The following is a 16142-nucleotide window of genomic DNA, read 5'->3' as shown; positions in this document are numbered from 1 at the left end:
AATGTCTTATGTGTAATGCTGGTGAAGTTAATGTCTTATGTGTGTTTATCATAAACATGATTTGGGGCATTATTAACAATGCATAGTGAAAAGGACAAACTGTTTATATTTATTTTCACATATTATAATGATTCACAGATGTAAATTGGATACTTAAACTTTGTTTATGTATTGGATGACTATAGAGTTAATTTTATCACAAAACACTAAAGAAAATATATAAAAAATGAATAAATAAAAAGAATTCGGATATTTATGACTTTTGGTCCCAGAATAATTGTATGACTTAAACATAGGAATCAATTTTGGTTGTATGGGTGTGAAAGGCAAAGATGATTGTACCCTTGTCTTATATCATTTAGTTCAACCACAAACTTTTGGCAAACAAGATATATGATCAAAATTTTATACAGAAGAACATATCCTTTTCAGAACCAACAATACGTTGACAACTACGAGAAATGTATACTGCACTTTTACATATTGTGTTAGAGATAATCTAAGGTAGCGGGTGAGAGAAAACATGGCGGTTATGTAAGTGTATTATGTGATTGATCTCGCAGTTTTTAATATATTTCTTGGTTTTGATTGAACACTCTATTTATATCTAAAAATTCAGCAAAAGATCTTCCTAACCCAATATCATATTCTTCATAGTTCATTAAATTGTTGGTTCCACCTAGGGCTGTCCAAACTGCTCGACGATCACTCGACGATCGCTCGAAAAATGCTCGAAAAATCCCGTTCGATTCTCGCTCAGTTTGTAAATGAGCCGCTCGGATCGGTTCGATTCAAATTCAATCCAAGCATGAGCAAAGGTCCGCTCACTCGTCGATCGCTCGGTTTCGCTCGAATTATTTTTATTAATAATTAATATATATATATCTATATATATATATATATACACATATATTATAGAATTTAAAGATTAAAAGCCCAAAAAATATACTAGCCAAAAAAAAATTAAAGCCCAAAATATATATTAACCCAACTTAATAGTTAATATCAAAATCTAACCCTAAATCCCTAATTCGTAAAACAATCACATAGACATTCTATGTTCGAAGATCTGCATATCGACGCTGCCAATTGCCACACACCAAAATCTAACCCTAAATTCCTAATTGACAAGTTTATGGCTTTTGTGCTAAATGACAATTTGTATTTCGCACTTTATTTTGTGCTTTCTAGTATTGTTAAGAACATTTTTAGAATCATGATTTTTGTTATGTATTGCTTTTGTTAGTAAGGTGTTGCACATGTTTTAATTAAGTTAGGATTTGTTTTTGTTGGACGCAACCTTATAATTCAATCGAGCGAAAACGATCCGCTCGATTTTAGTTAGGATTTGAGAAAAACCGAGCAAAATCGAGCGAAACCGAGCCGCTCGATTCAAATTCAATCCGAGCATGAGCATCACTTTTGTGCTCAGTTTTGCAAATTCGATCCGATCGGATGGGATCGGTAGTAATTCAATCCGAGCACGAGCAGACCCTCGATCGGATCGGATCGGCTCATGAACACCGCTAGTTCCACCAATGTGGAATGCTTCATGGGGAGGGAAGTTACCCGCAAGTCTGCAACATATTAATTAACTATATATTAAAAAGTGTTGTTTGATAAATAGTAATTTCTTTTGTCAACCTTTCACTTATGCCTCCTATACTTTTCTTTTCTTAGTTTACTTCTTTTTTCTTTTACTAAGTTATATTCTTACACCCTAAATTTTAATAAAGTTATCAAACAACCCCTAAACTTCAGTTAAAGTTTCTTTTAACTTTAGTTTTTTGGTTTTCTATTTCAGTTGTTATACCGAGTGTTGGTATCGTATCAATGCCGTAATAAACTAAACCCGTGACTAAATTCCCGCCGCAGGGTAATTTTACTAGTATCATCTGATAAACTGTTTTTTTTTTTTTTGGAAGATTAAACAAATTTACTTTGATAAAGTAACAGTGATTTAGTAATGTTGTAATGTACATGAGATCATAAATAGGAAACATTACCTTAAATTAGTAACAGTACATTGAAAACTAACCACTCTGACCATACATGAAGTCCCTGCTCCATATAGTAACTACAAAGTGCAAAATGGGTTTAGGTCAAAACGGGTGAATTTTAATAAGGTTGAGTCCGGTTGAGCCGCAAACATTTTTGTCCCTTTTTTAATTATATAAAATATCAATAAACTAAATGTGATTAGAAAATGTTTACTACTACAAAAGCAAGCATCAGAGACCGGTATTTAGTCCATTAGATGCGATTTTCAACTGTGTCTTATACGTTTTGAATTGAGAAATTTAAGTTGTAAAACTTTGAATAGAGACATTTAAGGAGTTGTAATTAAGCGTTTAAATACACTTCTGGGTCACTCCAGTTCCATTAAAAAGATTCATATATTTGTTATCGGGTCCAGGTTAAAATGGGCCATTTTACTACACATGGAACCGGGCTGGGTTGGGTATAGTGTAGATCAGTAAAAACTTTTTGTCCACTTTTCAAATACGCATAATTAATGTGTTAATTATGATTACAAAAGCAGTAACTTTGCAACAATGGTTTAAACCTATAAGTTAACAAAAAAAAAAATACTCGGCGTTAAAAAAGATTTTGGGCTACTTTCAACCAGTTTGACCCGTTTGACATGTGCTCTTTTTAGCTAAACTTTTTTACTACCGGCCCATCCATAAGTAAATGGGTTGAAAAAGCAACTCGTTTCAACCCAAACCTACCTTGACCATGTTACCTAACCCAACCATCCTACCACCTCTGGTTACACTACATGAACCCACAATGATGTCACATACCCCACTTGAAATTATAATGTGAACATATCAACCTTATGGACCCGTTACATAAATAGCAGAAATAAAAAAATAATAATAACGTTACGTTTTGCTAAGAAAACGTACGAGTATACTGTTGACCTCTGGTTCCGACACTTGTAGCCTTAAGATTCCCAAGAAAGAATCTGAACTCCTAAAAACAACTCTAAAACCCCTAAAAGTTGGTATGTTTATAATGTGTGCGTCTTGCATAAGTAAACTCTCACTTTTTAAGCGCCTCGCACCTAGCCCAAGGCTCACCCTTTTGTGCCTGGAGCCTTCAACTACAACAAGATCAAAAAATCATGTATGTTAGCTTTTGCATAACTTGTTTTCCAATATCTTAGTTCTGATCATGTAATTCTATGGTTTAGAGCCACTAAACAATTTCATATCCTCAAATCTTAATTATGATCATGCCCCTGAAAAACTAATTTACAAACGCAAAACTGATGCCATCACGAGTATCGACATATTTACAATCCCTTTGGTTACCCCTCTGTTGGGCCTTTGAACGCATTGAACAGTTCATTAACCGTTTAGCAGGAAATTCGTTTAGTTAATAAACGAACGAAGATGAACCAAAAAAATTGCTCATTTAATTAAACAAACGAACATGAACATATATCCCGTTTGTTCATTCATTTTTCTAAACGTTTGTGACCTACGAGTTGTATGTTTAATTCAAACTATTTAGCCATATAGGATTTAAGGCCCATCAGTCCACTACCTTATCAATATTTTTTATAAAGGTATAAGCCCATTCTTTTAGTTTTAGGCCCATTAACTCAAAATTCTAAAGTTACATGAGTAGTCGCCATTTTGTGCCCATTAACTCGTTGGATTGAATAATAACACTCATGTAATTAACTTAAGTTTAGAATTTGTCCAAATGGTTACTAGTATCTTATCTGTTTATTAATGTTTGTTTGTGCTTGTCTGCATTCGTGAACTGTTCATTTAGAATATTAACGAACAAACATAAACGAACATGAACATAGTCATCTTCTTAACTAAAAACACAAACAAGTAAATTCATTCATTTTATTGTTTGTGCTCATTCGTTTGTTCGGTTAAAGTTAAACAGATTAAATAAGTTCGGATCATTCTTATAAACATGATTAACTAAATACGTTATACAAGGTTAGGTTGGTGGGCTCATGATTCGACCATCTTACATTTATGAACTTTCCAAAACATATTTTATGTTAAAAATTAAATTCTTTGAATATTTTATATCAGAACTTAAAGGTAAGAGAAAATGATGACCGGTTACATAGTTATGCGTAATTTTTTATAGAACACTCAGTTTGGAAGATTAGCATTATGGTTTTGGGTTTGAAGACATTAAGTTACAACGTATGTTAAAATCTAACATACAACAAGATCGTCACGATTTGTAATTTGAAATCCAAGAACTTTTAATCATATTTGAATAAGTGTAGTATGCATAGATAGTTGTATTCTTGTTGAAAGAAACTACAAAAATTCTAACTTTTTTAAAGATAACTAGTTAAATTTCCGCCCGCGTGTTGCGGCGGGGACCAAATGACTGCAAAACGTGCGTCAGTAACGGCAACCAGATACCGAATATCAAAACATAAATAAAAATGTCGTGAAAAGAATAGTCAATCCGTCCTAAAAAACGATTTTAAATAACCTAATATATAATAATAGGACCCACACGTCCTACACGTTGGAAATTCGGTTGTTTTCAGTTCAGTTATTACGGTGCTAACACGTTAAAATATGGATGAGCTCGGTACCTGTAACGGCACCAAAAGTACCGATCCGGAAAATCATCGAAATTAGGTACCGGCACCGAAAATGCTCGGTACAATACGGTATGGTATTTGAAGGTAAAAATCAATAAATATAGGTATGGTGCTAGACCGGTGTCGAACCGAAAGTAACGATTCTGAAAACGCGAAAAGGTGGGTACCAAATTGGTACCGAAAATGATTTGGTATAGTAAATTTGGTACCGATACTATACCGGTTTGATTACAGGATTTGATACGATTTTCTCATCAATAATCTAAATATCCAGCATAATTTTACATGCTACAGTTCATTCATTACGTAAAAAGACAAAAAAATAAAGCAAAATAAGTTGTTGTGTATATAAAACATCATTCAAACGAAATACAGTTTACTTACTGTGTGTATGAAAAGTAATCTAAACTGTGCAATTACTTGTATTGCTACGTTGCTACAGGATTTGATGAGCTCGGTACCGAAATCCCCAAAAATGGGTACCGGTACCGAATATACCTGGTACAGTATACGGTCGGTACAAGTACGGCACCGGTATTTGAGGGTAAAACCCGATGAATACCGGTGCCGAACGAATACCGAAAATACACTCAGTTTAGTAAATTTGATACCGGTACCCAATACTATTCATTCATTTCTATTTTTATTACTTTTCATTAAAGACTCTTTTTAATATTTATTTATTGTTACTGTTCAATCCCTTCTATTTTTAATATATAGCTCAATTCGATACCGACTTTTGGTGTTTTCTGTACCAGGCTGGTGTCGATTTTTATCTTTATGTACCGATAACCGTACTGGTATTTTCAATACGAGTACCGGTTGACAAAAGCTTATCTAACTTAAAAAGTAAAGAAGATAATAAAACTGTTAAGACCGTGGGGTATGGTGGGGCGGGGGTTTGGGGCATGGGTTGACACGTGGCTTGGGTGGGCTTCGCTGGGCTGACCCACATTGAAGACGGTATGGTGGGACGGGGGTTTGGGGCGTGGCTATTTTAAAAGTTAAACATGGCCCGCTATGCCCTAGCCAACAAGCCAATAAGAGCCAGCCACATAGGATCGCTAGCATGCCCCACGCCCGGCCTTAAACTCCCGCCCAATGGGCCACGCCCAAACCCAAGCCCACACGGGTGGTGACTTGGGCATTTCTCTCCAACCCACGCCCAAACCCCTATAGTCTAAAAGACCATATCATTTTGTACTGTTCAAAACATTCGATTTTTAATATATAGGACAATTACTAACATAGTCCGACAAATTATTAAGCTATTGATATTGATGGAATTTTGGTACTTAGACTATGGAGTATGGGGCTTGGGTTGGGGGAAAACGCCCAAGCCACCACCCCGAGTGGGCTTGGGTTGGGGCGTGGCCCTTGGGGCTTGGCTTTCAAGCCGGGCGTGGGGCGGTCTTGACATGCTAGCTGGCTGCCTCCCATTCGCTCATCCCGCCATGTCATATCGGCCTTTTGAAATTTTGAATTTTAAATTCAAACGGTTTGGGGGAAAACCAAGCCCAACCCACGCCCCGTCATACCCCGCGGACACGTCACTAGGCGGTGGGAGGGCTCCTATTCCACGTGTCAACAAATGCCTCAACCCAAGCCCAACCCAAACCCCACCATACCCCACGGTATTAAGACAAACTGATATTTTAGATACTATATTCAATATAATAGTGAAAAGTAATGGCTTATACTCAAAGATTTGAGACTAATAAAAAATTATCTTGGTACAAATTAAAAATTACACAAATACCAAACTCACTAAACACAACCCGCAGTCATGATCACTTTTTTAAATTATTTTATTTTTGTCATTTTTGTTTTCTAATGGGCAGATTTGATTTAATCATATTACAAATTACACAGTGAGTTAAAATAGACCATTTTATAAAATTTGCTAATTTAGAACGAGTCCAAATGGATTAGCATCATCAGTCACCTACCATTCGCCGCCAACATCGTCTTCGTCTATGTCGCACCACCACCTACATGTTATCACTTACAAGTTACAACACCATCGTTATTGCCACAACCACCACCTCACCGACATTCACTAGTCGACATAAAAACTATATAGCGGATCACCCCATTTTGATACCAAAAGAAAAATGATTGGTTTTAGTCCGGTCTCGTTTTAGTTAGAACAACTTTTGATTGAACCAAGTTTGGTCCGAACTCATCATGACCTGTTATCTGTCCCGACCTGACTCACCTTTTTATTAGGCTTGCTTGCAAATAATAAAACCTTAAAATCTAATTAGTTATGCTTATTATCCTTATGGTTCTATGCGTCATGTTTAATCGTTTTAAATAATAATAATAATAATAATAATAATAATAATAATAATAATAATAATAATAATAATAATAATAAATAAACATGTTTTTTTAAATAAAAATAGCATTAATAAATACGATTATGATTACTGATTACGATCATGGCCTAACTTCCTTACCTCAATGACGAAAACACACTAACAACAACCACAAAAGTACAAACAACACAAACCGTGATCTCATTCCCATACTTGATGACTTCACCGATCTTTCCCTTTACTTTGGTAATATTTATGGTCTAGTTTCCTTTTACTTTCTTTGGTCCCTTATGATCCAAACAATAGTCATAGACCGACAAAAAGAGGAGGAACACAATCGTAATGTGGGATTCCACTTCTTTTAGTTTCTTCCCTTTCACGTTATGTTTTGTTCTCTTCTCATTGCATCATGTGCCATGTGATGCCTTTTTGCCCCATGAAGCTTATGACTTAAAGCATCACCTTATCTTCCCCTCAAATCTTTGCTTTTACTTCCGTATTTAAGGTATAAAAAAACAAAAAAAAAGAATATTTAGAATCTTATAATATATTGAGGGGGGGTAATTATGGCTTTTTAAGGATTAAAATATAACTTTTTAAGTTGTTTTATTATATATATTTGTAATTGTAATGTAATGTAATTGTAATACCCACTTGAGAAAATTATTGGTGGCTCACAATTATTGTATAAATTCATAGTTGTAATGATGAATTATACATTATTGAAGGAAAATTATAGCACATGTTACTTAAAAAAAGTACATTAACACATAAGACTTTAGATATATCAAAATGAACCAAACCTTTGCCAACCTCTATTTTCAGTTTTACAAGTTATTTTGAAGGATGTAAAATCAAATTAATCAAATAGTAAATATTTCGTTTATATGAAATTATAAGTGTGTGTATATACAATTAAGAACAATTTAATAAATGATAAACGAATTTAACACGAGTTTGAAAATTATAAGTAAGTCAAGCTTGAGCTTTAGACATAAAGCTTGAAATTACTTGGAGAGTTCAATCCCTTACAAATTAAATGAGTTGAGCTCGAGTTTAGACGAGCTCGTACTTAGCTCGATATACAATCTTAGTTTTTTTTTTTAATCTGTAAAAACACATCGAATGTGTTTTCAGTTCAAACGTCACCACATTAGCGCGAACATTCCGATGTCTCATTTTCTCTCTCATCTCTTCTTCTTCCCCCTCACATTCTCCATCAAGAGACATCCGAGACATTTACCCCCCCCCCCCCCATTTCCTCCACCTACGCTTCACCTAGGATTCGGATGCCATCCTTAGCACTCGAGATGCTCTAAGTCGATTATGAATCATAATTTATGATTACAATCATTTCTATTCATAAGATTTCTAATCTAGTAGGATTACAATATGTAATTTATTTTAAAGACCATTGCACTAATAAACCTAATCTTAAGATTTCTAATAGAGTACAATTATCAAATGTTATTTTTTTTAACGACCGTTACACTAAAAAAACCAGATTGTTGTGGACAAAACATGTTCCTTGATCTATGATTTATTCACATGAAGAGTTGAGACTTGACGTGGTGTACGGATATTGACCGAAAAAATTTCATTTTGCTAAAAACTAACGTATTTCTGGCCTTCCACATAAACACATAAAATATCCAAAGGATTTTTTTTACCGTTGCTCCAACCTTGATCTCCACAATGGACGAAATTCTGTCATAGATTAACTTTTTACTACCTTTTGAAGATTTTTTTTACGGCTTTTTAATGTATAGCCTACAAAAAGTAAGTTGAAAAGGAAAACGGTTAAAATGGTTGAAGGGTCAAATGCTTACGTCATAAATCGATTTATTGAAAATAACTAAGAAAAATGTCATTTAGGGGCATGTTACAGGTGTGACTAAAGTCAAGATTGTTTGTGTTTTACACTTTTACCAGAATGCCTGTGTAAGTAAAAAATCCAAATAAGTAAACTATGGAGTTAAATGTTATTTTAGTTCTTATGGTTTGGGTCATTTTAACAGTTTAGTCCAAATGTTACATTTTTTGTCTATGGGTCCAAAAAGATTTCACAGTTGTCATTTTATTCCACTGGGTTAACTTCATTCATTTTTACTGTTAACGAGAAGGGCAATTCGGTCATTTTATATGGCTGAATTGCCCTTCTAGTTAACAGAATTACATATAAAATGACCGAATTGTCCTTATCGTTAACAGAAAAAATAGATGAAGTTAACCCAGTGGACTAAAATGGCAACAGTGAAACCTTTTTGGACCCACAAGTGAAAAATGAAACCTTTGGACTAAACTGACAAAATTGTCCAAACCACAGAGACTAAAATGACATTTAACTCTTTAATAAATGAAGAAACATGAACAAAAAATTTCGTTCGATTAGTTAAATGAACGGACACGAACAAAGATCTCGTTCGTTCGATTGTGTTCGTGAACATTCATTAATGCGTTCGTGAATGTTCGTTCATTTACGTTTGTTCATGTTCGTTCATTTATGTCGTTCATTACAGATTTTTGTACATTTGTTTATTTTATCAAAACTTTTTATATTCTTTAATTCTTATTTGCTCCCTCCGCCTCCACCTCTAGCCTCCACAGGTTTTATTTGTGTTCAGGAAGAGTTCGTGAACACGTTAACGAACACGAATAGAGAATCTCGTTCGATAAGTGTTCATAAACTGTCCGTAAACACATTATTTCCTTAGCGAACGAACAGAAACAAGGCCTCATGGCGGACAGTCCATCGATCGCTATTTATGTTATGATCATGGTTCAACCAATAAACAAAGCCAGTATACAGTTTCCACCTTTTAACAAACAAAACACAAATCAATGAAGCAAAATCCTACTTATAACATCAACAGGCAGCGCATAAGCCGGATCGATAGCCTTCAATCCCGGATACTCAAGAAGCGAAAGACCCGCGACTCCAAAGTAAGTATGAAAAACGTCAACTGCATCATCCGGTCTATCCGAAATCCCTCCGTTTTCTTTATCTTGACAGTCCAATATAAACTTAACAAGCTTCTCTTTATCGATCCAATGAACCCGATCGATCATTATCAAACTAGATAACACCCACCACGAGTAACAAACATCCGGAAGCTTCTCGGGTCGCCCGTTTAACCCACCGGATTTCACTTGTCGTTCACATAACCACCATCCCAAAAGATCCTTATCGACGTAGTGTAAACTGCCGGTTATCGCAAGTGCGCCTACGCAGCAAAAGATTTGACCCGCGTGGGATTCTGCACCGGGGGTGCACCCGAACCCGCCGTCGAGATTCTTGCAGCTTATAATGTAACTAACCGCCTTTCCAACGTTGATTTTATCCAACTGTTTTAGTAACGCTAGAGAGCATATCGCAACGTAGGAAAACCGAGTATCGATTTCGCCCCATTTGTCTCCGGAAAACGAACCGTCTTCGTTTTGTAAGGCGGTTATGTAACTTGTCACTTTTTCGATATCGAGTGTGTCGATTTTGTTAAAAAGTGCTAGAATTTGGATAGCGCTGAGGGTGTAGAGTAGATGCGGGTCGTGACCTTCGTTACCACCGAAACCGCCAGATTCGTGTTGGCAACTCATGACCCATGAAATGATTGTTTCTTGATCAACGGCTGCTGCGAGTTTATCGAGAATGTCGAGTGTGGTTAATCCCCAATATGCACCGTTGATTCTAAGATGCTCCATTAAGGCGGATTCGATGCTGTCTTTCTTCTTTTCGACTGTTAAGATGTATTTGGCGTGTTTTTCAGCTGCCAGTTCTCCCATTCTGTGAGATAAAAAAAAGGTATTGTGAGGCTAAGCAGTTAATGCCGTAAAAAATCAGATATCGGTTATTGATATCGGGAAAATAAGTGATATATATTGCCGATAATATCGGTACTGACGGATATTTTGCACCGATAGGTAGGGCTACAAACGAACCGAACGAACACGAACACGAACAAGACCTTGTTCGTGTTCGTTTGTTAAGAAATATATGTGTTCGCGAACCGTTCACGAACACTTATCGAACGAGATTTTATGTTCGTGTTCGTTTGTTAAGGAAATGAACTTGTTCGTGTCCGTTTGTGTTTGTTTGTTAATTTTAGGCAACGGATGTTGACGAACACAAACGAACACAAACAATAGTTCATGAACAGAATATATAATACACCGACACTTATTAGATATTTGATTAATTTGTCGGAATTTTGAAGTATTTAATTAAATATAAAATATAAAAATACTAATGAAGTATCAAACACAAACGAACACGTTACCGAACGTTCACGAACGTAAACGAGCGAACACGACCTCTGTTCATGTTTGTTCATTTAACTAAATGAACAAAATTCTTGTTCGTGTTCGTTTGTTTAGTAAACGAACGAACACAAACGAACTTCCCGCCGAACGGTTCACGAACTGTTCGTCGAACGTTTGGTTCGTTTGCAGCCCTACCGATAGGGGACCAAAACCGATATATGGCGATATTAAGTATTAACTAGATAGATGTGAGGATTATCTTGAGATATGCTACAAATGAAAAGAATATGAAGGAAAACAAACAAACTATCTAAATTAAGTGGAAAATAAGAGTCATGGATGACAATTTATATGTTTTTATGGCAAATAAGGGCCTTGCAAAATTAAGACCAAAATAAAAACCCTAAAAACATTATTGATTGATATATGCCTGACTGAACATAGTCACATAATTCGCTGGATTTGGTTCGTCCGATCCAATTCGAAAAAACAATTCAAATGTAATAGAGAAGAAATGGTGGCTGCTGAATCGAAGCATACCTGCTGGCTGGCTGATTGAACCTTCCCTGCTGAATGAAATGAAAGAAGATCTGCCAGTCGACAGTTTGTTATTTAGGTTTAGAAGAGAGGAGGAGGCGAGGAGCCAACAGGGGAGGGGATTTAGTGATACCCGCGCCTGTACCGGATCCAGTTACCCGAATAATACCCGAAGTCATATCATATGGCTATTAGAAGTGAACTTACCTTTTTAATAAGTAGTACTTCATTTGCGCATATGTATTTCGTAGCTGATTAGTGAGAAAATAACTTATTTTTTAGCATGTATATTAAACATGGAAGGTAGTACTCTTTATTAGGGGTGTTCATCGAATCGAATATCGAATTTTCGAATTATTCGAATCGAATTGTTCGAATAATTTTTATTTTTCCTTGAATTCGTATTCGATTCGAATTCGATTAAAACCTACCTAATTCGATTCGAATTCGAATTCGATTCGTATTCGATCAAAAATTCGAATTAAAATCAAATTCGAATAAATTCGATTTAATTCCTATTCTTTAAAAACATGTAAAAAACTTTCAAAATGAAACATAAATTTTAAAGCAGGCATAAAGCACGATATCACATTAAAAAGTTCCAAATAAAGTACCACAAGTCTAAATTTCAAAATGAGAAGTTGGGAATAACCACTCCCCATTACAAGTTAATATTTTTACGCTTAGAAATCTATTGATAGATTTGTTACTTATGTTTTAGTTATGGGCCATGTAGTGGCTTTGGTAATAGGTAATTTTAACACTTGGAAAAAATTGAAAATGATTTATAGTATAGCCTAATAAAAGTTATATATGTATTATAAAAGAAAATAATAAATAAAAATGTATAATTTTTATTCGAATTTCGAATCGAATTTGAAATTATAAATTCGTATTCGATTCGTATTCGATTTACTTGACTCGAATTGAATCGAATTCGAATTCGAATTCTTATAATCGAAACGAATTCTTGATAATCGAATCGAATTTAAACGAACTTCGAATTTTTCGAATTCGAAACGAATTCTGAACACCCCTACCCTTTATTAGACCATGCGTAGTGGTTTAGTGAATAATGCTCATATCCTTGTGTGTTTTCTGTCATGTGCAATCCAGTCAGCAAGGGGGGCATTATTGGGCGTTTCTACAAAAAGGACGTAGTGGGATAATGCCCAATAATGCCCCGTCAATCATTACACAATTATTAAATTTTTTAATTAAAACTACTTAAATTTCATTTAAATAAAAAACATTACATTCTTAAAAAAAATCAAAAGTTAAATAGAAAACATTATTTATCTAAACCACAACGACCAAAATTCAAAAATTCAAAAGTTAAATTTAAAACATATCTAAACCACAGGGATCAAAGTTGTCAAAACTAAACTTTTAAAACCTTTTCTGCATTCCATCTTCTTCTTCGTTTTTTATACAGGTTTTCCGGCAACAGTTCCAGCTAACCACAAAACCATTCCGACTCGAATTCGTCCCATTCCGGCACATATTCCAGCTATCTCCATCTGATTGGCCAAAAAATTTGCCCTTTTGGCGTAATTCAAAGCACGCCGTTAGGGGTTTTGTTGCGAAAAACGCCAGAGGGGGTGGGGGGAGGGTATTTTTAGGCGTTATTGGGGGAAAACGCCCAGGATCTTGCCCACTACACGTGATCTTATGTGGATGTTTATGCAATTAGGTGGTCATGATATAATTACTTAATTAAGTAATTGTTTTGATTTAGTTTGGTATATGTGGTCTAAATATGATATGTAAGTTATTAATCAAATTTTCATTAGTTATAGTTATTAAAATTGTAAATTATATAAAAATCAAAGTAAAAATTGCACCTGTGTTCCAGCGGGTATTTTTAAGAAATTAACGGGTATACACAATACCCGCGAGTATGCCTGATACCCAACGAGTAATTACCCAACAAAGACCCGACTCGTTGGCTCGGCTCTGTGGCTCGTATGCATGTGTGTGTATATATACATTTTTAGAAATGTGTGTTATATTTTTTTATTTTGTTTTTTATGTTATCAATATTTGTAAAAAAATTAAAAATTAACGAGCCGCTCGATTGAGCTCAAGCTAGCTTGAAGTTTTTACGAGCCGAGCTGACTCGTTTAAGTTTGAACTCGGCTCGGCTCGATTACAGCCCTTATCACAACTTGAAACCATAAAAGCACATCCAAACACTATTTTCTATGACCCGTTTAATCACATCTGATTATGATTTTTCTACATCAGATAATCACTTGTAGTAGGAAATATTGAGAAAAAAAGATTATAAAACTTACGATTACGCGGATAATTATAAACGATATCTCATTGCAGAAACGAAACATTCACATAGATTTCATTGTTGACTTTTAGTAGTCAAACGAGTTACACTTTATCTTTGATTTCCATGAGAAATGCTATGATCTTAGGGAAAATAATCATGCGCAATTGAACCGTTAAGAAAAGTGATACAACTAGGGGTGCAAACGAACTAAGCCAAGCCCGAGCTCGACCAGGCTCGAGCTCGAGCTTGGCTCGTTTTTATCTATTAATGAATATATTAAATAAAATAATATAACCAATAGACTCGTTTAGGCTCGCGAGCTCGACAAGTGAAGCTTGAGTTCGGGCTTGTTTACTAAACAAGCTTATTTTTAGGTTTGGGCTCGGCTTGTAAACAAGTTTAAATAAGCTCCGCTCGGCTCGTTTACTAGACAGCTTTAAGATAAAGGTAAATATTATTAAGTATTAATAAAAAAAAACTAATATTACACTAAGGTTCGACGAGCTTCACATGTCAGGCTCGAGCTCAGGCTCGATAAACAAACGAGCTTTATTTTAGGCTCAAAGCTCGGCTCAAACTCGATTTGACTTTATAAAATTCAAAAAAATTCCTGTAAACTGAATGAAAATTTTCACTTTTAGGATATTAAAGCATTTGACCAGAAGACTTGTTACATGGTCTACACCGTGTAAGAAGTTAAACTATGGAACAACTTGATAGGCGACCCACCAGCTATTCAAACCCGCTAGCCGACTATATTTAACTATGGAACAACTTGAGTTTCACACTTTTGACGATTATATAATACTAATAAAAGAGTAACTTTAATGCCACATGGCATTTTCTTATATCAAAGGATTTCACCAAAATGCCATATGGTAATTTATCATGCTACCTCAACCATATAATAAATAATAAGTAAATTAATATAAAGATTATTAAATGATTGAAGTTAATATATATTAGAAATAATCTTATATTCATGAATATAGCTCTTCCATATTCTTAATTCTTAATAACTAATATTAATTATCTACTTACCTATACTTTAGTATAATATTTTTACTTTAGTAAATAAAAACATACTTATCAAAAGAAGATGAGATAACCAAAAATTTATATATCCATCACTATTTGACGTAACCAAAAATTTAAAACCACATCACGTTTATAATTTGTTATTATCGTTTTCACAAATGTTAAACATATGTATAAACAATATATATGTATATGTGTGTGTGTGTTTAATATATAATCTTAGATCATTAACTAATTCCATTCTATCTTCTACTTTGATAACACGTTTTAAAATTAGAAAATATTAATTTGAAACAAAATATACTAATTATTTTGTATTCAAAAACAACATTCTTACTTCGTAAACGGCATCATTTAAAATGAGTAGTGTTATATGTTCTTTAATTTTGTATGTATAGTTCATATTAGGGTTACTTGTATTCATATCAAAAATTATATTAATTATGTGTGATGCAAGAAATAATATGAAATATAAAAAATAATTTAAAACTTATAATCGTGATGTCCTTCAAACGCAATCAACCTCAACAATAATATATATTTTAAAAAAAATTACTCATTTAAGTTTATATAAATAGAAAACACATTTATTTCTCTAAAGAACTCGATCAACTACATGATTATTTTAAAGACTTTCATTTTCTATCCTCAAATCCATGTAATACATGGGTCTATAAACTAGTATTTAACTATATTAATTAAGATTCGAGTGTTAATCACTAATGCAAGTGATTAGGATTGCTTGCGAATAATATTCGGTGGAAAGTAGTTAGCATTTGGTGAACTCCTTTGATCCAATTTTATAATCTAGCAATGCTCCAAGTCCCATGTGGTTCATCATATCCTACACCATATCTAGGATTCGGTTGGAAATTGGTGGGCGGCTTATTGTCTTTTTTAAGCTTTATTTTTTTATTTAAAATTAAAAACAATACTTGGTACAACTTTCACATGTTAATCCTTTTTCTTTCAAATTAATTATTAATCATTTAAATGTTATTTGTCCCTCCAGGTACATTCGATAAAATTGGAACGATACATAAAAGATTAGCTTGACCTCTGCGCAAGGATGACATGCATAAATTGAGAAATTTAAATGTTATTT

The 16142-nt window shown here is 34.2% G+C and overlaps 1 protein-coding gene and 1 non-coding gene across 3 annotated transcripts; one reads left to right on the top strand and one right to left on the bottom strand.

Moving 5' to 3' along the window:
• Positions 1-9615: 9615 nt before the first annotated feature.
• Positions 9616-11892, bottom strand: LOC110927119 (geranylgeranyl transferase type-2 subunit beta 1). Of its 2 annotated transcripts, XM_022170727.2 has the most exons (3): positions 11719-11892; positions 9738-10702; positions 9660-9706 (listed from the first exon to the last, which is right to left on the bottom strand). In XM_022170727.2, exon 2 carries the CDS (start codon positions 10699-10701, stop codon positions 9760-9762), a length of 942 nt encoding a protein of 313 aa, XP_022026419.1. In that variant the 5' UTR covers position 10702; positions 11719-11892; the 3' UTR covers positions 9660-9706; positions 9738-9759. The 2 variants fall into 2 exon arrangements, with proteins under 2 accessions (XP_022026418.1, XP_022026419.1); XM_022170726.2 differs by having other exon boundaries at positions 9616-10702.
• A 4147-nt stretch (positions 11893-16039) lies between these two features.
• LOC118489777 lies at positions 16040-16142 on the top strand. Its single transcript, XR_004887791.1, has one exon. It is a non-coding gene; the product is annotated as a U6 spliceosomal RNA (small nuclear RNA).

Source organism: Helianthus annuus, chromosome 2 (genome assembly GCF_002127325.2).
Source record: "Helianthus annuus cultivar XRQ/B chromosome 2, HanXRQr2.0-SUNRISE, whole genome shotgun sequence".
NCBI classification, from domain to species: Eukaryota; Viridiplantae; Streptophyta; class Magnoliopsida; order Asterales; family Asteraceae; genus Helianthus; species Helianthus annuus.
The sequence above is the reverse complement of the archived record's forward strand: the minus strand, read 5'-3'. Positions and strand labels throughout refer to the sequence as shown.

What these genes read in the sequence shown, in the direction of transcription:
- LOC110927119 (XM_022170726.2), bottom strand. Translation starts at nt 10,701, where the DNA reads ATGGGAGAACTGGCAGCTGAAAAACACGCCAAATACATCTTAACAGTC.